Source organism: Geotrypetes seraphini, chromosome 1 (assembly GCF_902459505.1).
Source record: "Geotrypetes seraphini chromosome 1, aGeoSer1.1, whole genome shotgun sequence".
In the NCBI taxonomy this organism is placed as follows: domain Eukaryota; kingdom Metazoa; phylum Chordata; class Amphibia; order Gymnophiona; family Dermophiidae; genus Geotrypetes; species Geotrypetes seraphini.
Genome location: NC_047084.1, coordinates 466471595 through 466496576, shown reverse-complemented (window position 1 = coordinate 466496576; position 24982 = coordinate 466471595). Strand labels below are relative to the sequence as shown.

Here is a 24982-nt window from a genome sequence, read left to right as displayed (position 1 = left end):
CTGCCTCCCACGGTGCATTGTAGAAAGAAAGATGAAACATAGAAACATAGAAAGATGACGGCAGATAAGGGCCATATAGCCCATCAAGTCTGCCCACACTATTTACCCATCCTCTTAAGTCTTCTGACCCCTTAAGTATAATTGTAATTATACTGTCACTCTACTGACCCGCTCATTCAAGTCCTAGTGACCCTATCCCTTGGCATGACCCCGTAGGGAGCCCACATGGGTATCCCATTTGTTCTTGAAGTCTGGGATGCTGCGTGCCTCGACCACCTGCACTGGAAGCTTGTTCCAATGCTCGATCACTCTCTCCGTGAAGAAGTACTTCCTTGCGTCTCCACGAAACTTCCCTCCCCTGAGTTTGTGGGTACAGGCCTCTGCTCGTGACTGACCAATCACACTTCCAGGGGCTGGATGCAGGTCCAATCAGGCTGTGCCAGACCAGAGTTAAGGGGCAGATGGGAAAGTCTTGACTGTGCCTTCTCTAGCTATAAAGGCTAACAACATCCTTGTATGGTAATTCATGATGTGACATTTGCTGGTAAGGGGGGTTCTTTCAGGCTAGTTTGAAGCAGCTTAATTCTGTTATTGGATATAGGGCCTTGTGGGTGGAGATTCAGGTGTATGTGTGCCTGTCAAACAGGGTTATAAAGAAGGATTCAGAGTGCTTAGTTCTCCCCCTTGATCTGGTTGTGCAGAGAACTGTATCCAGGCGCACAAAAGAAAAGGAAAAAAAAAAAAAAAGGTGAAGGCTTTGCTGTTACACATTTACCTGGCCAGGTGAGCTTTGCTCTCAGAGGGAAAGGATGTAAGGGAGCAGGGAAGGAGCAGGAAATCAGGGAAGAAAACTTTGATCTGGATATATAAAGAAGTGCCAGTGAAATCGGAGAAAAAGTAACAGGTTTCTCAATTGTATGTATTTTCCGTTCTCTTTCTCACTTTCTGTTGCCTCTGTCTCATCCTTTCTCTTTATATGGCTGTATATACAGTGTATTTTGCATATCTTAACACTTCCTTGTTGAGGCATTCCCAGAAGACATATCTAAGAATGGCAGAAATTGGTGGCAGCAGAGATCAGTTGGCAAAATGTTACACTAATCCATCTGTCTGTCCTGTCTCTTATCTATAGTATGGTATTAGATATTATTGATAGTTGCATACTGTAAATATACAACAGAATGAGATACTTTAAAGAAAAATGGCCTAATCTCATAGACACAGGAACATGTACATAACTCAAAACTCTACAGAAAAATATTGTTGATAAAAGGATGAATGTATAGACAATGGATGCACATATTTTAGTTTATTTCAGAATTTATAGAGTAGTTTTCATCAAATACACGATACAAATACAAATACTCGTAAATCCCTAATTCACGAGCTTACAATGTGGGTACCAAAGGCAATGGAGTTAAAGCAAATACATTTACATCAGGGAGCCTGTGAGGCAGAAATGCATAATACATTATACCTATTTTACCAAGGGTACTTATGTGTATATCTGCCTTTATAAATTATTCCTATGAAGTGTGCACACACAGTTACACCTGCTATGAGACATTTTACATGTTTCTGTACATAGTTTATAACATACAGGAATGAGTCATAACTCCACTAAGAAGCTGTTGGCACATAATTTTAGATATGTGTAGCTCAGATGATTATACAGTACAAGCACTTATTTCTGCATATAAATTTATTTTATTTTAACACTCAGAAATGTGACTTAGGTAGGTCCACAAGGAATGATAGACGGAGAAGCAGGATCTGAATGCATGTCTTCCAGTTCAGTCCTTTTGTCTAATCCCTCTCTGTATGAGGGCCTGCCCAGGATTTGACATGAAAACCCTTGGACCTCTGAGCTGTACCTCTTCCATGGACTAATTGGTACATAATGGATATGTGGAAGGATAAATGCTGAATGGATTGTTAGATAAATGGTAGAAGGATAAGTTATGGCAGGATGGCTAGATTTATGAATGATGGACTAGTATATTTATGGATGGATGGATAGATGAATGATAAATTGTTTGCAACTTTGTTTAGCAGAAAAGATTCTAAAACCCTTTTATCTTTTTCTTAAAATTACAGGTATTTGCTTTTTCCCATAATGGAGGTTGTTTGATCTTTCTTCTGTTAGCAACGGAAACATATAGGTTGATGTTTGTTGCAGTTGTCTGTTTTTTGCTGCATCTGAGTAAGTGGAACTGACATTACAGCCATTGTGCTATGGCTTTCTTCAGGGTATTCTGTGGGGTCTGCAGTGTCTTCATATAGCGAGTTCTCAAACCTGATTGGTTGGGGTTTGAGGTTTTAGTTTCTGCCACAATTCAAATTTGTGACCAACGGATTTCCATCCACATCAAACCCCAGCTAATAAAGTCTGAGAATTCGCTATGTAAAGACAAACTGCAGACCTCACAGAGTACCCTGAAGAAAGCCAAAGCTTGATGGCTGAAATATCAGCTCCACTTACTCAAACATGGCAAGACCCAGACAGATGCAATAATTTTGATGCTGCCATGGAAGCCTAAGAAAATATGAAACTTATATTTGTATTGACTGTGATGTTGTGTAATGTCTTTAGCCACCATCATGAGAAAACTTGGTATGCCTTTGATCTTGCTTCTTGTGGTAGCCTCCTGTGTCCTCGCTAAAGAGTTTATCCACACAAATGCTTCAAAAAATGAAGACAAGTTTCCCCTCACCCTTTCCAGAGGTAAGACTAACTTTTGTTTGGAAACCTAGTTCTAAAATGCGTGGATAAGTCCAGCTTCCTGATGAGAGCTAAATAGGAGGAATAGGGACATGTGCATAATAGCATCTTTATGAAAATGGTAGGGGAAGGGAGAGGGGCTATGCATGGTGGATCCCTAAGATAGCTAGATAAGGAAAGCATAAGAAGAGACTGTTTAGGAGAAAGGTTAGATGGCAAATAGAAGATGCTTACTTGATGGCACTGTTGGTCTTCAGTGAACACAACCAATTCAAAGTTATAGAACTGAATATAGCACTTTTGTCATACTATTTCCTATAATGCTAAGTAATCTTTTACTTTTCCCTTAGGATGGGGAGATAACCTATACTGGACCCAAACATATGAAGAAGCCTTGCATAAGTCAAAGACTACGTAAGCATCCATTCCTGTTACCTCTGATCTAATGTGCAAAGGATGACCTTATGACAAATGTGGAAGAGAATAGAGCCAGGGCCCAAGTGGCACTATGTATGGCAAAATTAAAGAAAAAAAAAAAATCAACGGAGAAACTGGAGTATAAATACCCTATCAAATATCAATTAACCTCCAGTGTTGTATACCGAGTATATCGCCCTTAACTTCTTTGTTATCCATGAAGCGTTTCTAAAAGGAGGAAAAAGGCCTCAGGAACTACGAAGAGTGAATGCTACACCGCAGCTATGAAGGGAAAAGCTGTACAACTTTACTGGCTCCCTTCCTACACTCTATCACAGGCCATAAAAACCTCCTTATATATACGTAATTTAGAAATGCAGACTTTAGGCATAGTATCTAAGCCCAGTTTTTAGATGTATCTACTACAAACAAGCAGGCAAATCAGCAGGTAAGCAGATAATAAAGGAATAAATGCTTATCTCAAAGGTTCCTTCCAGAACATATCCTCAGTCGCTGTCCCCACAATTTCAGGGCTTTCCATGAATCCAAATGTGCTTTCCGTGAATTCAAATCCAATGGTGGCCACCATTTCACGATTAAATCGCTGCTTCAGGGCTCTGAAAGACATGTCTGAGGCATTTTTCCTCCTTTTAGAAACGCTTCATAGGTGACAAAGAAATTAAGGGCGATATACTCAGTATACAACACTGGAGGTTAGTTGATATTTGATATGGCAAAATGTAGGGTCATTCAAAGGAGTACACAGAATGTTGTTTTAAAATAAGAAATATACGGTACATCCCAGAATAAATTTCCCTTAATTCTCTACATGCATCTATAAATAAGCAACACTTCTTTGAAAAATCACTCTTTCTACTACTAGCTTTCACAAACCTCTGGTGTTTTAGAAAGAAATTATTCACATGCATGTCTCTCATCTCGTTATAGTAACAGGCCACTGATGGTTATTCACCATCTGGAAGAGTGCCCGCACAGCAAGGGTAAGAACCTTGTAGAATCTACAAAATGGCTATTTTAAATGTAAGGAGCACAGACTTTGAGTACTAAAGATTTACCTGGCTAGTTTTTAGCTGAGTAAATTGAACCAATTAAATACCTGGCTTCAATATCTACATTTGTGCAAACTACACAAATGTAGCTGTTCAAAAAGGCTGTTCTCGGGTTAAAATTTTCATGTTGATAGTTACATTATATTGAGTGCTAATTGGATAAAGTTACCCACTTAAGCTCAGCTATAAAATGGCTGCTTTTCTTAGAGGAGCAACCTGTCCTAAGTGACCTGGAACTCTGATAATTTGGTAATATGCTCGCTACATACTGAGATAATCCCAGTCACTTGAGTTATAGCTTCTCCGATTAAAACAGTTTGAGGTCCTTCAGCATTTTCATTTTCCTATATCTTACCACAAACAACTCAATTTGCATGATGTAAAGAAAAGTTGAACTCATTGATTCCTAGACCAGTGCTTCCTACACCTGTCCTGGGGCTCCAGAACCAGTCAGGTTTGTAAGATGTCCACAATGACTATGCAGGAGATAAATTTCCATGCACTGGAGATTCAGCACTTGTAAATTTATCTCATGCAGTGTTATTGTGGGTATCTTGAAAACCCAATTAGTCATGTGGTCTCCAGTACAAATTTGGAAAGCCCTGCCTGCCTATGCCAGTAGATTAAGACCTCTAGACCAGTGGTTCCCAAACCTGTCCTGGGGGCTCCCCAGCCAGTCAGGTTTTCAGGATATCCACAATGAATATTCCTGGGAGAGATTTGCATGCAGATGTGTCTCATGAATATTCATTGTGAATCCCCTGAAAATCTGACTGGCTGGGGAGCCCCCAGGACAGGTTTGGGAACCACTGCTCTAGACCAGGGGTAGGCAATTCCGGTCCTCGAGAGCTGGAGCCAGGTCAGATTTTCAGGATATCCACAATGAATATGTATGAGATGGATTTGCGTGCACTGCTTCCTTGAGATGCAAATCTACCTCATGCATATTTATTGTGGATATCCTGAAAACTTGACCTTGCTCCGGCTCTCGAGGACCGGAATTGCCTACCCCTGCTCTAGACCATAGATTCCCATCCATTCTCCCTATTGCAATATTCCAGGCCCTTTCAGATCTCATGCTTTGCCCCTTACTTTGTCATCATTCAGGTTCTTCTGTACCTGTTTCAAGCTATGCTCCTCACGTTCCTATTACTGAGGATCCTCCATATCTAACTCAGGACTAACTCCTCACTCCTACCAATAGTGATCCTCTGTAGCTGTTGCATGATTTACTTCCTACTGTACCACCATTGAGAATCCCAACCCAATCCCTTTCTTATGCACCATAGAAAAGTAAAGTATCTTTATTTGCCAGGGCTTTACTCCTTGATGTTTTAATGCAGAGGATCCCTTTGCCTTTTTAAAGCTTTTTTGAATTCTGATACTACCATTGCCTTCAGCATCTGCACCAAGATCCATTCTGCCACCAATTTAGTGAATGTAGGAAGCATTTAATTCATAGAAACATTATTAGAGACACCCATTCATCACATCTTGTCCTGTGTGATTTTAGCATTAATATGTAAAACTACATGTGGAAATGATAGCTCTCCTGATATCTTTTATTTTAGCTTTGAAGAAGGCATTTTCTGAAAGCAAGGAAATCCAGAAACTGGCAGAACAGTTTGTAATGATCAATTTTATAGTAAGTAGAACAGTATTAAATACTTCCAACAGCTGAAATGTTGCTTCCAAAGACTCCATGAATATAGCTTTTCTTTCTCTTTTTGATTGCTGTCTGTTCACCTCTACTGTAGGTAGATAGTTGTTTTGAATTATTATCAATGTTAAATTGTATGACTTGCTCTATGAATTCTAATTTGTATTTGTCGTTACTTTGCTTTGAGCAAATGGGAAATAAAAGTGATTGATTAGACACAGATAGATGGAGAGCGAGGTGGATTGGGTAGATGTTTGGAAATAATTATTCGTCTTTCCAGTTTCAGACTCAAGGTGAGTTACCAATTCAGGTATAATTGATAGTTCCACATCCTGGGAAAGGTGGCTTACAATTTTCTAGGTTATATTACGCAAGTAGAACACTTACCCCAACCCCCACCCCCCTTTTACTAAACTGCGATAGTGGTTATTAGTGCAGGGAGGCGTGCTGAATGCTCTGTGCAGCTCCCGATGCTCATAGGAACTCTAATGAGTAACAAATAACAACCACCGAGGATGCAAATGTTTACAAAGCAACTTATTTTCCATATTTATAACTAAATGAGGAACAATAAAAATCCTCAAAAATATGTAAAACATATCACTTGCACACTACTGTACAGCACTATTGATAATACTTCCTTTATATAAGAACATCGCCAACAACCAGCAAAAGCCTCTACAAAAAGTGTCTTCAGAAACTTTTTCAACAGCCTTCCATTTGCACAACTCATTATTATGCAAAATGAGTAACACAGCTTGCATTTTTCATTAAAAGTTAACAACACTTTAAGAGTTAATACCACCAGCTAGCAAACAAGGGCCTAAATTTGTACCTTAGACAGTGGCGAGTGAAGTGATTTGCTGAAGGTCAGAAGGAGTATCAGGGGATTTGAACCATGACTTCCTTGGTTTTCAGCCACGTGAACTATTCACCACATTATTCCCATTCTTAGGCAGATAATGTTGATTGAGATTGGGTAGCTGTAAAGTGGATAGGTGAATAAATCAATGATTGGATAGATGCTAGAAGATCAGTGGAAGATGAATGTTAGGAGGGGGGAGGCTTTAAATATATTAGTATTCATATTGGGAAAATAATAGAGGGAATGATTGGAGGGGAGGGTAGTAATTTTATGTATTATAAGATAAAGTAGAAAGATTGTCAAGTGATATGTTTAATTTTATTGTTTTGATGTTTGTTTATCAAGTTTATTAAAATTTTTGATTAATCACTTTGTCTTTTTTTTTCAAAGCGATGAACATACATATATATAAATAGAAGTAGTTAACATTACAATATAAAAATAAAATTAAAACATTAATTATATATAACCTTAAAAATTAATTTAAAAGAGAAAAAAAGAAGAGAAAAAAAACAAACAAAAAAAAACACCTAAATACACATTTGACAAAACATGAGTAAAGGGAAAAGGGGATAAGAACTACAAAATATAATAAAAAGAAGGTTGGGGAAAAACATAAGGTAGGAATTTTTTTCTTTATTTTTTTTTTAATTATTGAATTATTGTATTCCAGATTATAAATTATTATTGTACACTTGATGTAAGATTGAAAATGAATAAAGATTTTTTTTTTTTTAAAAAAAGATCAGTGGAAGATGGATGGATGGACAAGCGAATGAGTGGAAAGGCATATATAGTTAGAAATTGAATAGGTAGAAGGATGCACAGATGAATAAGTATGTGCATGATTCAAGTATATATAGTTGAACAGATGGTGGTAAATATTACAATGAAAACTGAGGAATTGAACTAATCACTTAAGTTTTAGCTAGCTAACCTCCACTTTTGCAAACGCATAGCGCGGGTTTTAGCGCCAGCAGTGGCTGTAACTGCTCCGACACTCATAGGAATTCTATGAGCATCGGAGCCTTTATCGCCACTGCCGGCGCTAAAACCCGCACTATGCGTTTGTAAAAGAGGGAGTAAATGAAGCTTATTTTCAGCTACATTTTAGCTGATTTGCAGCTGAAAATTAGTTAGATTTAGAACTTCAGTATCTGTGATTAGGATTAGCTAGCTAAAATTAGTTTGCACTAAAAATCTGTGGTAGTCTGTATAGTCCTCCCTCTACCCTGGGAATGCCACTAGGCTGCCCACTGCAGGATCAGGTAACTTTAGCTGCCCATTTCCACTGGAAAACATTTATTTTGCTCAACATAGTGATTTTTATTTTTTTTTTACCTCCTAGATTCTGCTGAAAATTGCTGGTGGAAGGATAGATGGATAAATGGAGATATAGATAAATTGATGGACAGACTGATAGATGATAGGAGATAAATGAATACATGAATGGATTGAAAGTCAAGGAATAATAGATGCATAGATCGGTAAATAGTAGCTATCTGAATAGATGGATCCTGTAAGATATATTTATTATTTTGTAATTTACACTAAATTTGCATTGTTTGTCTTTTGACATACTGTTTTAAATTTGCATTTCTAGCAAAACCCATCATGTAGAACCCAGGAAGTCAATAAATTGAGCAACCTGTCTAGCACATGTACTCTGATTGCTTCCTCAGTGCTTGTGGCTCACTGAGGACTGAATTATTACAGCAAGGGCTGTGTAGAGTACACACTGTTGGTGTGATAGACTTGGTCACTGTGACATATTTTGCATGGTCTAAAGCCCTTGGTCCTCACATCAGATGGGCTCATTGTTTTCCAGACAATAGTGGGTGCAGGCTAAGAAAGGAACCTAAGCTTGTTCGCAGCCAACTTCCCTTCCCCATATCCCTGACTCTAAAGATTATGAAACTGTAAAGGAAAGCTTTTTTTTTTTTTTCTTTCTGCAAAGCCAGGATGACATTTTTCTTAACTGAGTTAATATCTTTCTTGCATATGAACACCAGGACCCTCAATGCACTAAACATCTGTCATTCAATTATGTTCAGGCAGTGGCCCCCAAATCAAGTCACCGTAAATAGTGACTGGGGTTTTTTCATTTCCTTTTCTCTTTGGTTTCTGTGCAAATTTTGTTTCTTTCATTCCTTATGTCCTTTCTTATATTTTCTCTTTTTTGAAGCACAGGCTGTGCTAATTGTGTCTAATCAGTACAAACAGCCTGTCGATATCCCTTTATCTATCGTTACACATGAATCATGGGGTCCTCTCCATGGCTGGATGTGGTTGAAGTTTAGCACAGCCTCCAACTCACCCAAGTGAGTCCAGAGGGAAAGTCTCCAATAGATGTACTGAGGAAGTGAGGAACTAGAGCCTAAAACACAATAGAAAATACACCTTTCAAATATTACACTAGCACCAAGCTTGTTTCTTTTTCTTTTTCTTTCACTTTATATTTGTTTCTTTGTTTCATTCTTATCTCTATTATTGTTCCTTTGAAAACAGCATATTATTCCTTACATATGGGTTGTGTGCCCCAACTTACGAGTTGGATTGTAGAAGGCATCAGTCATTTTTTCTCAGCTCTGCCTCCTTGTCTCCCTGAACAGCAGTGTCCTCTCCTTCAGTCTTAACTTCAAATGAGTTGAGAAGGTGTCTTCCTCTGCTCTGCACTAGATTTGTTATTTCTGGGTATTAATCTGATCTTTTTTGAGACTTCCCTGTGCTAAGAGGATCCCAGTAGTTTTAGGACAGCTCTGCCTGGGAAAAGGGTCAGAAGTTGGGGTCTGAAGGCAGGAGGACCACACTTTTAAAAGAGCTTGGCTGGCTTGCTCTAACACTTGGAGTTTGGGACTAGGTTTTCTGGAAGCGTTGCTCACCCCTGCGGAGTCAGGCACTTGAACACAGGCTGATTAGATCCTGCAACTGGCTGGGGAGGCTTGGTTAACTGCTCTCCCCTCCCCCCTCCCCCCCTTCCCGAAGAATCATGGGGAACCTTGAGGGGGGTCAAGGGTTTCAGGTTTTGGAACCTGAATAAAAGGCAGCCCAAAGAGACAAGCCACTGGAGCCACCCTTGCTTGTGTGAGGCAGAAATTCCTTCTCCATTTCCAGCTGCAGTGAGAAACTGATGCAGGCACAGCACAAGGCAGTTCTGTGAGTGCAGCTCATTACTGTCTATGGGAAAATTGGGGTGGATCAGAAATTGGCAAAACTCAGGTTTTCTGGGGTTATCCCAAGTCCCCCACCTCTAAAAATCCTATTTTCAGCATTTTTAAACTTTTAATTTTGCTCCCATGGGCTGTTTTATAGCACCAAAACGCTCCTGCAGCAGCCATCATGGATTTCCCAATTTTATTTTTAAAAGCCTCTATTTACCTCCATAATACCTTGATTTTGGTTTAAATCAATTGTAATGGACTCCTCAGGTGGTTTTACTCCTAAATCATGCCATGTTTGCAATGAATGGGCACCTGAGGAGTGTCCATGTACCACGGGGTAAACGAGGGGTGACAGAAACCATGAATCATGAGCTGCAGAAAGCATGAGATCTGGGTCTCAGGACAATGTTAGAGCCCCTAAACCGCGACTACGCATTGCCAGCGAAGTGCTGCTGTGTGGAAGCTCCTGACCTTATCCTTCCTTGTTTTGTTATTTTTTTCTCAGTTTCTTTTTTGTATCTTCATACTTTCCTTCCCTTTTTTCTTCTTTTTGGCTTTTTTTTTTCTAGTGTACTTACTACTGACCATGCCTTTCTGTTTCTGTGTTTCTGTATCTTATCCTTTTGTTGTCTCTCATTTCTCTCTCTCTCCTCCCTTTACCCCTCTGTAGGGCCCTTTTCCTAAAGCTTAGCATGTGCTAAATGCTGCACATTCTATTTTATATCTGTGGGTCATATGACACTTAGGCCCTGATATTATAAATCTGCCTAAAGTTAGGGGCCTTTATTGATTCACCTAGCCCGGGGGTCGGCAACCTGCGGCTCCAGAGCCGCATGCGGCTCTTTTCCACCTTTGCTGCGGCTCCGGTAGTGTGTCACGCAGGCATGCAGTTACAAGTCCGGCGTTGCGGCGGGAAATAGCCATGCTGAGCAGTGAGCTCAGCACATACACAGTTGAAAGCCTTGCTTGCTGATTGGTCCGGCGGCCCCGTCCCGCCGTGCCGCCGGACCAATCAGCAAGCAAGGCTTTCATCTGTGTAGTGCTGAGCTCACTGCTCAGCATGGCTATTTCCCGCCGCGACGCCGGACTTGTAAGATGCAGCCTGAAAAAGAAATCATCCTGGCCGGGGTCGGTGTCATGCTCCGGAGATCTACAGCCTTCCTATCTCCCTCTCTCTTCTACCTGCTTCCGGCCACATCCCCTGCTCCGCGGCTCTCTTCGGCAACTCAGCAGCAGCGATCGACACAAGCTTCTGACGTCGGGGCCTACCCTCTGCGAGTCCCGCTTGTTTCAACTTCCTTTTTCCACAAAGGCGGGACTCGTAGAGGGAAGGCCTCGATGTCAGCAGCTTGTCTTGATCACCGCTGCTGACGAGTTGCTGAAGAGAGCCGCAGAGCAGGGGGGTGTTGCCAGGTGCAGGACTCGTGGGTGAGGGAGGAGAAGAGAGAGGGGAGGGAAACAAAAGGAAATATTTCATACTGGGCTGGGCCGGAGTGGAGGGAGGGTAGAAAGATTCTGGCTACAGGGTGCATTAACAAAGGAAAAGGGGGGAAAGCTGAAAATGGAGATAGTGACACAAAGAAGAGAAAGGGTAAGCAGGACCTACTGAATAAGGATAGAGATACAGAGGGGACATGAAGAGGAGGTGAAATAGAGACATAGAAGTAATGCTGAAAAAGTGTGTGGGGGGAGATAAAGACATTGAAAGGGCAAATGGTGAACATGGCGTAAAGATAAGGACAGAGACAAATGAAGATTCTGAAAAAGTGGTGAGATAGGGATATAGGTGAGATGGACACAAAGAAGGGTGATGCTGGAAAATAGGTGGAATGGTAATTCTGACAGACACAGAAGGGAAATGCTGGATCAAGGAGAGATGGGGCTCAGACTGGATGGAATGAGGAGAAATGCCTTGTTGGCCCGGAACTTCCTCTCCTGCGTCAGAATTGACGTCAGGGAGCGGAATGCTGGTCAGCGCAACACTTCTGCAGGGAAAGCTTGGGACGGCGGTGGCTTGGGGGCTGTTCCCCGATTGCGGTGGCAGCAAACCGAGTGGCTTGGGGGAGGGCACGGAGACAGAAAGAAGGGGGAACAGGGAGACAGAAAGAAAAAGTTGGGGGAGAGAATGAGGTCTGGAGGAGAGGAAACATACAGGAGGCTGAAAGAAAGGAAGAAAGATTGGATGCACAGTCAGAAGAAGAAAGTGCAACCAGAGACTCATGAAATCACCAAATAGCAAAGGTAGGAAAAATGATTTTATTTTCAATTTAGTGATCCTGTATATAGCATTAAGATAAGAAACAATATATGCAGTGTTAGATTTGTTTTATAATGGTTTTGCGGCTCCAAGTTTTTTTTTCTTTTTGAAAACGGGTCCAAGTGGCTCTTTATGTCTTAAAGGTTGCAGACCCCTGACCTAGCCGATGTAGGTGCTTAACTTAATTGTTTAACAGACTTAATTGGCACTAATAATTGACCATTATCACCTTGTAATTGCACTTAATTGGATTGTAGGCGCCTAACTTGGTGGGTGCTTACCATTTTGAGATGGTTAGGGGGGTGGGTCATAGGTGTGTTTTGCATATATGTGCCTGTTCTGGACTTAGGAGCCGATATTTAGGCCAAAAAAAGTAGTGGTAGTAGTACTAATGAACACCGCATTCAGACAGCTTAATATGCTGTCAATAGGCTCAGTGTATCGCAGGAGAAGCTATTCTGCTGCCCTACACTCTTTTATGGATGCTTGCTTTTATTGCATGACTAGCTCCATCCACATGTGTGTTTTCAGCGAGTCCTCTGTCCTACCCAATTTCATGAATGTGTATTTTTTGCCACATCTCAAAACTGATGTGTTCTTTTTTTACTTTAAGCATACAAGTGGTTGCTAATTTAGTATGTATTTTTTGAAAAGTGTTCTTGTGTCTAACTGGACCCTTTTGAATATCTGTGTTCCTTTCTAATATAGCTTATTAATACAGCCACTTTTATTCTAGTATGAAACACCAGACAAGCACCTTTACCCTGATGGACAGTATGTGCCGAGGATCCTATTTGTAGGTGAGTGATGGCCACTTTCAAGAGGTACAGTAGGGAAGCACCTCTGGGTTACTGATTTCAAAAACATAAGAATTGCCGCTGCTGGGTCAGACCGGTGGTCCATCGTACCCAGCAGTCCGCTCCTGCGGCAGCTCCTAGGTCAAAGACCAGCCCTAACTGAGACCAGCCCTAACTTTGCCATGAATCCCTGGAGGGTGTTGTCCCCTATAACAGCCTTTAGAAGAGCGTTCCAGTTTTCCACCACTCTCTGGGTGAAGAAGAACTTCCTTACGTTTGTACGGAATCTATCCCCTTTCAACTTTAGAGAGTGCCCTCTCATTCTCCCTACCTTGGAGAGGGTGAACAACCTGTGTTTATCTACTAAGACTATTCCCTTCAGTATCTTGAATGTTTCAATCATGTCCCCTCTCAGTCTCCTCTTTTCAAGGGAGAAGAGGCCCAGTTTCTCTAATCTCTCGCTGTACGGCAACTCCTCCAGCCCCTTAACCATTTTAGTCGCTCTTCTCTGGACCCTTTTGAGTAGTACCGTGTCCTTCTTCATGTACGGCGACCAGTGCTGGATGCAGTATTCCAGGTGAGGGCGTACTATGACCCAGTACAGTGGCATGATAACCTTCTCCGATCTGTTCGTGATCGTTTTCTTAATCATTCCTAGCATTCTGTTCACCCTTTTCGCCGCCGCCACACATTGCACAGACGGCTTTATCAACTTGTTAACCAGTACTCCCAAGTCTCTTTCCTGGGGGGTCTCTCCAAGTATCACCCTGGAAATCCTGTATTCGTGTATAAGATTTTTGTTACCGACATGCATCATCTTACACTTATCCACATTGAACCTCATTTACCATGTTGTGGCCCATTTCTCGAGCTTGTTTATGTCACGTTGCAGATCTTCGCAATCCTCCTGCGACTTCACTACTCCTGCGACTTCACTACTCTGGGACCACTGCTCAGGCAATGGGCCTGATGGGCCGCCGCGGGAGCGGACCGCTGGGCGGGATGGACCTCTGGTCTGCCTCAGCAGAGGCAACTTCTTATGTTCTTAATAACTTAGTATCGTCTGCAAATTTAATTGCCTCACTTGTCGTGCCAGTTTCTAGATCGTTTATAAATATGTTGAAGAGCACAGGCCCAAGCACCGAACCCTGCTGCACTCCATTGGTGATGCTTTTCCAGTCCAAGTATTGTCCATTTACTCCCACTCTCTGTTTCCTATCCGCCAGCCAGTTTTTAATCCACCTGAGTATTTTACCCTTGATTCCATGGCTCGCAATTTTTCAAAGTACTCGTTCATGCGGAACCTTGTCGAACACCTTCTGAAAATTCAGATATACAGTGTCGACCGGGTCACCTTTGTCTATCTGCCTGTTTACTCTCTCAAAGAAGTGCAGCAAGTTCGTCAGGCAAGATCTTCCTTTGCTAAAGCCGTGCTGACTAGTCCTCATCAGATTGTGTTCGTCAAGGTGTTCTACCATCTTTCCCGATACTGAGGTCAGACTCACCGGTCTGTAGTTTCCTGGATCACCCCTCGAACCTTTCTTGAAGATCGGCATAACATTCGCCACCTTTCAGTCTTCTAGAATCCTTCCTGATTTGATCGACAGATTGGATATTAGTTGAAGCAATTCAGCTATAGCCCCTTTCAGTTCCTTGATTATCGTCGGATGGATGCCATCCGTTCCTGGGGATTTATCATTTTTAAGCCTATCAATCTGCCTGCATACCTCTTCTAGTCTGACCCTCAACCCTGTCAGTTTCCCGTCTTCGCTTCCTGCGTATAGCCTGTCAGCTTCCGGTATGTTGTGTATATCCTCTTCGGTAAAGACAGATGCAAAAACTGTGTTCAGTTTGTTGGCGATGAATTTGTCCTCCTTTAGCACTCCTTTTATTCTGTGGTCATCCAACGGCCCTACCGTTTCCTTCGCGGGTCATTTCCCCTTACCGCCTTATGGCACCTGCTTTGATGCTGTTTGTGCTTTTTCCAGTTTTCATCCGTTTTCGACCTTTTCCATTCCTTAAACAAAGTCTTCTTGTCTCTGATCGCTTCCTTCGCTGCTACAGTGAACCACGCCAGTTCCTTGTTCTTTTTCCTTTTGGATCCCTTGTCGATACGCAGTATATATAGATTTTGTGCCTCGGTGACTGTGTCCTTAAAAAGGGACCATACTTGTTCTAGTGTCTTTACAGTGCTTATCCTTTTCTTAATCTTCTTCCCCACCATGAGACTCATCCCTTCGTAAATCCCTTTTCGGAAGTTCAGCACCATGCCCGTTGTTCTGGATCAATATTTTGCCCCTGTGTCCAGGTCCAAGCGGATCATATTGTGATCACTGGTTCCCAGCATCCCCTCTACTTCTACACCTTGCGCCGGTCCTCGTAGTCTATCTAGAATTAAGTCCAGAATTGCGTTTCCACTCATATTTTCCTTGACAAGTTGTTCCAGGAAGCAATTGCCTACAGCATCCAGGAACTTGGTCTCCCTACCACAGCCAGAGGTGCCAAGGTTCCAGTCTATCCCCGGATCATAGAAGTCACCCATGATAACTGCATTGCCTCCCTTGCAGTTGCATTTTATCTCTTCCGTCATTTCTCTATCAATTTCTTCGGCCTGCCCTGGGGGTCGGTAGTAGATGCTGATCTTCGTTTCCGTTCCATTTGTTCCCGGAATTTTGACCCTTAGAGACTTTAACTTATTCTTTGTGTTCTCTCTGATAGACTCAATTCCCTGTTTGACGTATAGGGCAAAGCCCCCACTTTTTTTAGCCACTCTGTATCTGGGATATACAGTGCTCCACTGCGAATTTGCGGTCCGCGATTCACGGTCCAAATCATTCGTGGTATTTTCTGACTGTGAATGACCGGGCAGGAGAAGGCAGCCAGAGAGGCAGGAGAGGGCAGCCAGAGCATCGGTGAATGAAGGAAATCACTCGCGGTATGCTCCGACTGCCTCTTCCTGTACTAAAGTCGGGCCTCACCAATCAGGAGCTGCTTTGACATGCAGCTCCTGATTGGTCCTGTCTTCCTCCTGCTATGTGGCTGTCGACTTGTCTGATGATGGAATCCCCCACGACAATTTGCTGTCCTCTCTATCTTCTCTTGCTTCTCTAGCTGCAGGTCCGTGTCCCTGGTGTATGTCCATCTCTCCAGCCGTAGGTCCGTGTCTTCTATGCACTTCCATCTTCCCTCATCCTGGCGTTGGCTTGCACCGGATTCATCTTCTTGTGGGTTCCCTCTGCTGTTTCCAGATCTCGCTGCTGTGTCACCCATTTCTTCCTTGTGGTTGTCCTCCAGATGGTCCTCACTCTCTGTAGGTGTATCTCGGCAGTTCCACTGTTGCTGGTGATTTTCCACAGCCTCCCTGTATGCCTCCTCGATGAGCTTCTCTAACTCTCGGACTTCTTCCTCAATGGTTTCCTCTGTCTTGACGTTCTCTGCATCCCTGTCCTCATCCTCCACTGCTTGAAGTGCTTCCAGTTCCAGTAATCTGCCCTCCAAGAGTCTGACTTGTTTCCTTAGGCTCTCCAATTCCCCGCATCGAGTGCATAAATAAGACCGCATCCCGGAGGGGAGGTAGTTTTACATATGGCAGACGGTGCAGAAAACTGGGTAGCTCAACTTCCTGCTTGTGTCTGCTGCTTCCATTGCTGCCCGCTTGCTGGTCTGCTGTGGTCGCCCTCTGCTCTGCTTGCTTGTTTATGTGTCCTCTTTGTCTGCTGCGGTTGCCCTCTGCTCTCCTACTTGTTTGTGTGTCCTCTGTGTCTGCTGCGGTTGCCCTTCTGCTCTCCTACTTGTTTGTGTGTCCTCTGTGCCTGCAGTAGGATATTAGCGTCCATGAAGGGAGTACAGCTCAAACAAATGGTGTTAGAGCCTACTAGGGCCCAGGCCATCCTGGACCTGGTACTTACGAACGGGGAAAGCGTCTCGGAGGTCTCGGTGGGGGAAATGCTAGCCACCAGTGACCATAACATGGTATGGTTTAACCTTAGGAAAGGCTTCCCTAGATCTCAAACAAGAACAAGGGTACTCAATTTCCGGGGCACTGACTTCGCACGCATGGGAGATTTCGTTCATCAGACACTACAGGTTCAAGAAGTAACTGATAATGTGGAAGCTATGTGGTCAACCTTGAAATCGACCCTTCATGAGGCAACTATCTGCTACATTAAATCGGTAAATAAACAACAAAGAAACAAGAGACCCAAATGGTTCACTGATGAGGTCTCGTACCGCGTCAAGGAGAAGAAAAGAGCATTTCTCTTATACAAACGCACCGGGGAGAAGGAAGCAAACATTGAATACAAGACAAAGTCTGCAGCGGTCAAAACAGCAGTCAGGGAGGCCAAACTTCGAATGGAAGAAACTCTAGCGAAGAACATTAAGAAAGGGGACAAATCCTTCTTCAGGTACATTAGTGACAGGAAGAAGAACACAAATGGGATAGTACGCCTTAGGACGCCAGATGGGAATTATGTGGAAACAGATTCCGATAAAGCCAAACTGCTGAATGATTACTTCTGCTCTGTCTTTACCTGCGAGGCACCAGGGCACGGGCCAAGGCTGGAAACAAAGCAAAGCATGGAAGATCCATTTCAGAATTTTGAGTTCACAACTGTTGATGTGTACAGAGAACTGTCAAGACTCAAGGTGAACAAAGCCATGGGACCGGACAATTTGCACCCATGTGTGCTCAGAGAGATATGCGATGTTCTAGCGAAACCGTTGGCCATGTTCTTCAATCTCTCCCTAAGTACGGGGAGAGTCCCCCTGGACTGGAAAACAGCTAACATCGTTCCTCTGCACAAAAAGGGATGCAGAGCAGAGACTGCGAATTACCGACCAGTGAGTCTCACATCAATAGTGTGTAAACTCATGGAAACTCTACTTAAAGGTAAATTAGACACGATAATGGATGAAGGGAATCTAAGGGATCCCTGTCAACATGGATTCACCAGAGGCAGGTCATGCCAATCCAATCTTATAAGCTTCTTTGATTGGGTGACAGGAAAGCTAGACTCGGGAGAGTTTCTGGACATAGTATACTTGGATTTCAGCAAAGCGTTTGACAGTGTCCCACACCGTAGACTATTAAACAAGATGAAATCGATGGGTTTAGGCGAGAAGCTAACTGCATGGGTCAGTGATTGGCTGAGTGGAAGACTTCAGAGGGTGGTGGTCAACGGCACCCTCTCTGAGACATCGGAGGTGACTAGCGGAGTACCGCAGGGCTCAGTCCTGGGACCATTCCTTTTCAACATATTCATAAGGGACTTGACCCGAGGGCTTCAGGGTAAAGTAACACTGTTCGCCGACGACGCCAAACTGTGTAATATAGTAAGTGAAAGCAATCTCAAGGATAGTATGACGCAGGATCTGATCACGTTGGAAAACTGGTCCTGGACATGGCAGCTGGGCTTCAACGCTAAGAAATGTAAGGTCATGCATCTCGGCTGCGGAAATCCATGCAAAACTTACACCTTAAATGGAGAAACACTAGCTAGGACTTCAGAAGAACGGGACTTGGGAGTAATCGTCAGTGCAGACATGAAGGCTGGCAAACAAGTGCAGCAGGCCTCATCCAAGGCAAGGCAAATGTTGGGATGTATCAATAGAAGCTTCATCAGCCGCAAACTTGAAGTCATAATGCCGCTTTACAGAACCATGGTGAGACCTCACCTGGAATACTGTGTGCAATTTTGGAGACCATACTACCAAAAAGATGTGCTTCGAGCTGAATCGGTCCAGCGAATGGCCACTAGAATGGTCTCCGGACTCAAGAGTCTCTCATACGAAGAAAGACTGGGCAAACTACAGCTATACACTCTTGAGGAGCATAGAGAAAGGGGAGACATGATTGAGACATTTAAGTACATCACAGATCGTGTCGAGGCGGAAAGCGATATATTCTTCCCCAGGGGACCCTCGATCACAAGGGGGCATCCGCTCAAACTCAGAGGAGGGAAATTTAATGGTGACACCAGGAAGTATTTCTTCTCAGAAAGGGTTGTAGATCACTTGAACAAACTTCCGGTGCAGGTGGTCAAGGCCACCAGCGTGCTCGACTTTAAGAATAAATGGGACATCCACGTGGGATCCCTACGGGGGTCAAGCTAAGGATCTGGGTCATTAGCACTCAGACTTGATGGGGTGGGTCAGAAGAGTGGGCAGACTTGATGGGCTGTAGCCCTTTTCTGCCGTCATCTTTCTATGTTTCTACTTTGCAGTGACTCATCCCTTCTTAAGGCCCTTTGCAAAGGCGCTCTCGCTAAGAGGGAGCTCCAGTGGATGACATTGGGGGGTGGAGCTACCTCTCACCGCTTGCCCCTTACTCTCCTTTCTCCTGCCTTCTCCTTCTCCTTCTTGCTCTTTACTACTCTCCTTTGCGCCCTCTCCTGCTCTCTATCTCTCCTCTTCTGGCTCCTGTTCGCCTGCCGGATTAGCTCAGTGGATTAACAGGAATACAGCACTTTCATCACTAGGTCATTGGTTTCAGAAGGCGGGAAGGAGATTGCACAGTGATGCACAGTCTTTCACCTTGAGGTAACTAGTTTTATCCCAGGACAAGCAAGCAGCATATTCTCACACATGGGTAACATCACCGATGGAGCTCCAATATGGACACTTTAAAAGTGTATTGCCACTTTAAGTCTTTAGAAAGTGTGCGATAGCCCACACCGCGCAAGCGTGAGTGCCTTCCTGCCCGATGTAGGCACGCAGTCCCTCAGTTTCTTAGAAGTCACGTTTCAACAGCCATTGAAATTTTTTTGCTGTCTTTCCGCTCTCGTGATCTGTGACTTTTTTAGCCATTTTTCTTTTATCCTTCCTTTTTCCTTATGAGCATAGCCACATTTCCCATTCTCCATACTCTTCCTCAGCCAATAGGGGGACGGCTGCAGTTTTACATCAATCGTTGGGAGCTCATCATCTCTGATCTATGGGTGTTAAACATCATTCGCCAGGGTTACGCTCTTCACTTCCACACCCTTCCTCTTGATCATCCTCCAAGAGAATCTGCTTCAGACCCTGCACAGTCCTCTCTTCTTCTTCAGGAGGTTCAATCCCTTCTTCTTCTCAATGTCAGCGAGGAAGTTCCTCTCGCGCAACACAAACAGGGATTCTACTCCCGCTGTTTCATAGTTCCAAAGAAGATGGCAGGACTGCGACCCATTCTGGATCTCAGAGATCTCAACAAATATTTTGTAAAGGAGAAATTCTGAATGTTCTCTCTCGCCCTTCTCTATCCCCTATTGGCTCAGAATGAATTGCTATGCTCTCTGGATCTCAAGGAAGCCTATACTCATATACCAATCCATCTGGCTTCCAGAAAATACCTCTGCTTTCAAGTGAATCAGTGCCTTTACCAGTACAAGGTACTTTCGTTTGGCTTGGCATCATCTCCCAGGTTCTTCACAAAGTGCTTGATTGTGATAGCGGCATCCCTACGATTCCACGGTCTTCAGGTTTTTCCTTAACTGGACGACTGGTTGATCAAGGCTTTATCATCTCAGGAGGTGGCTCTGGCGACATCTCATACCATCTCTTTTCTTCAAGCCTTGGGTTTCGAAATCAATTTCCCCAAATCGTCCCTGCATCTGACTCAACGTCTTCAGTTCATCGGGGCTATTCTCGATACTACTCTCATGAGGGCGTTTCTTCCTCCAGATCACTTAACCACACTGCTTCATCTCTGCCAGCAGATGTTTCATCTCCAAACAATCTCTGCGAGATGCATGATGGTTCTCCTAGGCCACATGGCCTCCACAGTTCATGTGACAGCACTTGCAAGACTGCATCTTCGCACTCCTCAGTGGGCCCTCGTTTCTCAGTGGTCTCAGGCGACAGATCGGCTATCACAGCATATCTCTGTAACCTCATCTCTTCAACAGTCGCTCCACTGGTGGATGACCTCCTCAAATCTATCCAGAGGTCTACTTTTCCACTTACCTCCTCATCACCAGGCACTTACGACGGATGCTTCCCCTTATGCCTGGGGGCACACATGAATGGTCTTCAAATTCAGGGCTATTGGACTGCCACAGAGCTCAAATTTCACATCAGTTTGCTCAAACTCAGATCGATGTACTATGCACTGAAAGCTTTCCAACATCTTCTGAGCAATCAAGTCCTCCTCCTTCTCACGGACAATCAAGTAGCAATGTACTACATAAACAAACAAGGAGGCATGGGCTCTCTTCCGCTTTGTCAGGAGGCTCAAAAGATCTGGTTTTGGGCGACGGCCTACAACCTTTTCTTGAGGGAAGTCTACATTCAAGGTGAGCAGAATTCCTTGGCAGACAACCTCAGCAGATCCTCATTGGTTCTCCCTTCTACTTCAACTCAGCACCAGGGAGCCTGTACCTCTTCCAATTTTTCCTGCTCTGCTTACACAGAATCAAGGAACTCTTCTTCATCCCAGCCTGCAATCATTACACCTGACAGCTTGGTATCTCTCGGGCTGAACTCAGCTGAATTACATCTCTCTCAGCCTGTCTGCAGTATTCTTGATGCCTCCAGGAAATCAGCCACTCAATGTTGTCAACAAAAGTGGACTCTGTTTTCTTCCTGGTGTCTTCTGTATCATCATGATCCTATTTCCTTGTCACTTAATCTTGTGTTAAATTATTTGCTTCATCTCTTGGACTCTGGACTCAAATCAACATCTATTAGAGTCCATCTCAGTGCTATTACTGCTTTCCGTTTTCCAGTCAACGGTAAACCTCTTACAGCCCATCCATTGGTCTCCAGATTCATGAAGGGACTTGTCAATGTAAAACCACCTCTCAAACCTCCTCCAGTAGTCTGGGACCTTAATGTAATTCTTTCCAGCTTAATAAAACCACCATTTTAACCAATGGCTACAGCTCATCTCAAATTTCTTACCTGGAAAGTTGTTTTTCTGATCTCTCTCACTTCAGCTTGGAGAGTCAGTGAGTTACAAGCATTGGTGGCAGATCCTCCTTTCACAGTTTTCCACCATGACAAAGTGGGTCTGCGCACCCATCCAAAGTTTCTATTGAAAGTTGTTACTGATTTTCATCTCAATCAATTGATTGTGCTTCCAGTATTCTTTCTTAAGCCCCATTCTCATGCAGGAGAAACAGCGCTTAACACCCTGGACTGTAAACGTGCTTTGACCTACTATATCGACAAAACCACATAGAACATCTCCCCAACTGTTCATCTCATTTGATCCTAACAAATTGGGGCATCCTGTTTCCAAGAGAACGATTTCCAACTGGTTGGCGGCCTGTATCTCGTTCTGTTATGCACAGACTGGACTGCAACTGGAGAGTTGTGTCACAGCTCACAAGGTCAAGCTATGGCAACTTCTGTAGCTTTCCTTAGATCTACTCCTATTGAGAAAATCTGTAAAACTGCTACCTGGTCCTCGGTTCATACCTTAAATTCTCATTACTGCCTGGAAACTTTTTCCAGACGGGATGGAAATTTCGGCCAGTCAGTATTGCAGCATTTATTTTCTTAAAGGCCAACTCTCCTTCCATCCCATTCTAGTTAGCTTGGAGGTCACTCATGTGTGAGAATATGTTGCCTTCTTGTTCTGGGATAAAGTAACAGATATTATTCAGGGACAGCAGGCAGATATTCTCACAACCCACCCACCTCCCCTGGTTGGCTTCTTAGCTGGCTTATCTGAACTGAGGGACCATGCGTCTACGTCAGGCAGGAAGGCACTCATGCCTGGATGATGCGGGCTATCATGAACTTTCTAAAGACTTAAAGTGGCGATACACTTTTAAAGTGTCTGTATTGGGGCTCTGTCGGTGACGTCACCCATGTGTGAGAATATATGCCTGCTGTCCCTGGATAACACCTGTTATGGTAAGTAACTGTGTTTTAGGGGGCTGGATGGTCAGGGAAATGGCAGAAGGATATAGAAATCGATAGGGTTGATATTCAAAGCGATTTAAATCGTTTGTTTGGGGCTAACTAGGTATATTCAATGGCACTTAACCAGGGCGGTTTGAGGACAAAGTCGGCAGTTTATAGTTAAGTGCTGATTATTCAGCATGTAACCGGACACGTTAACCAGTTAAATAGGGCCATATTAAAGCACAGTCCTATCTTTATCCATATAAGTTCCAAATAACGCAATTAATCCAATAAATTGCTGACTAAATATTGACCCTGAGTAACTGATTTTTGTTAAACTTGAAAGGAAACTCTGGTGATTGATTTTAAATTAGCTTTATCTATGCTGCAGATAAAGAACATAAGAATAGCCTTATTGGGTCAGACTAATGGTCCATCTAGCCCATTATCCTATCTTCACGGAGGCCAATCCAAGTCACAAGTACCTGGCAAGAACCTGACATTCCATACCATAGATCCAGGGCAAGCCGTGGATTCCCCCATATCTTTCTCAACAGCAGACTATGGACTTTTCCTCCAGGAACTTGTCCAAACCTTTTTGTAAACCAGCCTTATTAACAGTGTTCCAGTGCTTAACTACTACCATGCTTATAATTTCTAAAGCAGTTCTATACACACTCAGTACTGTGCAGAGAGAAAGAAGAGTGACAGCCCCAGCTGTATGGAGCTTACAGTCTAGTCTAGGGGTGAGGAACGAGGGCCGCAATCTAGTTGGGGTTTCAGGATTTCCCCAAAGAATATGCCTGAGATCTATTTGCATGCATTGCCTCCATTGTATGCAAATAGATCTCATGCATATTCATTGGGGAAATCCTGAAAATCCAATTGGATTTTTGCCCTCATTCCCCACCCCTGGTCTAGTCCATGCTATTACTTGTTATGTCTGTTATCTTATAGATCCCTCTATGACAGTGAGAGCTGATATTACTGGAAGATACTCCAACCGACTCTATGCCTATGAGCCATCTGATACCAATTTGTGTAAGTATGATAAAGCTTCCACTTTTTCCGTTTCACTATATACACAGCCCCGTGGATATCTGTTGCAAGAGCAAATACAAGAAGATGGGTGGGGACAACGGAGAGCAAGTTTTGTAATAATAATAATAATTTTATTCTTATATACCATCCAACCACAATCAGTGAATATACAATGTACAATCAGTGAATATACAACTATCAGAGGAATACAGCAATAAAGTCAGTTTACAAATTTTTCAAACAAGTTTTCAACGACTTTCTAAATGAATAGTAAGACTGTGCTTGGGGAATCAAAGAACTCAGCTAGGTATTAATTTTTCCTGCCTGAAAAGCAAATGTCTTTGCCAGAAAACTCTTGTATCGACAAACTTTTGAAGTAGGATACATAAACATGCAGGAATTTCTTATATTCTTACTCGACTTATACAGTTTAAATTGAGAGGATAGGTATGCTGGAGTCAAACCAAACAATGCTTTAAAGCAGATACAGCCAAATTTAACGATGATTCTTGCCTCAAAAGGCAGCCAATGAAGTTGTTGGTAGAAAGTACTCACATGATCATATTTTTTCAGGCCAAAGGTCAAACGGACTTCTGTGTTTTGTATTAAACGCAATCTGTTAAGTATTTTTAAGACCCCAGGTAAATGATATTACAGTAATCAAGGGTAGATAGACTAAAAGACTGTACTAATAGCCTAAAAGAGGCTAGATCAAAATATTTTTTAATGATTCAAAGTTTCCACAAGATCACAAAACATTTTTAATCATTAGAGCAGTATGGTTCTCTAATGATAGATAACAATCTAATGTTACGCCCAGAATTTTAATCGAGGTAACTATTTTGAAGTTTTGACCATTGAATTGAATAACTCTTGCAGTGATTTTATCATTAGGACTAGCTAGAAAAATCTTTGGTTTTTCAGGATTGAGTTTAAGTTTAAACTGAATCATCCATTGTTCTATTTTTGCCAAAATGTTTGAAATTGAATTTTTTTATTCTGTTGAGAAGAATTTTATTGGAATTAGTACAGTAATGTTATCCGCATAGATATAAAATTTGACATTCAAACTTTGCAGTAAATTAGCCAGAGGAACGAGGTAAATGTTAAACAGTGTTGGTGATAATGGTGAACCTTGTGGAACTCCACAAGGGTTTATCC

General features: G+C 42.9%; 1 protein-coding gene across 3 annotated transcripts in view; it reads left to right on the top strand.

Annotated features, from left to right (window-relative positions):
• Positions 1-501: 501 nt before the first annotated feature.
• LOC117350087 (anterior gradient protein 2 homolog) overlaps positions 502-24982 on the top strand; it is a 30581-nt gene continuing 6100 nt past the window's right edge. The window contains exons 1-7 of one of the 3 annotated variants that reach the window (XM_033924047.1): positions 502-544; positions 2594-2725; positions 3073-3136; positions 4088-4140; positions 5781-5854; positions 12889-12952; positions 23738-23821. In XM_033924047.1, the coding sequence (XP_033779938.1) occupies positions 517-544; positions 2594-2725; positions 3073-3136; positions 4088-4140; positions 5781-5854; positions 12889-12952; positions 23738-23821 (499 nt within the window). In that variant the 5' untranslated portion in view covers positions 502-516. Of the gene's footprint in view, positions 545-629; positions 916-2593; positions 2726-3072; positions 3137-4087; positions 4141-5780; positions 5855-12888; positions 12953-23737; positions 23822-24982 lie in introns of those variants that run through there. The other 2 variants (XM_033924055.1, XM_033924062.1) reach the window with 2 other exon arrangements.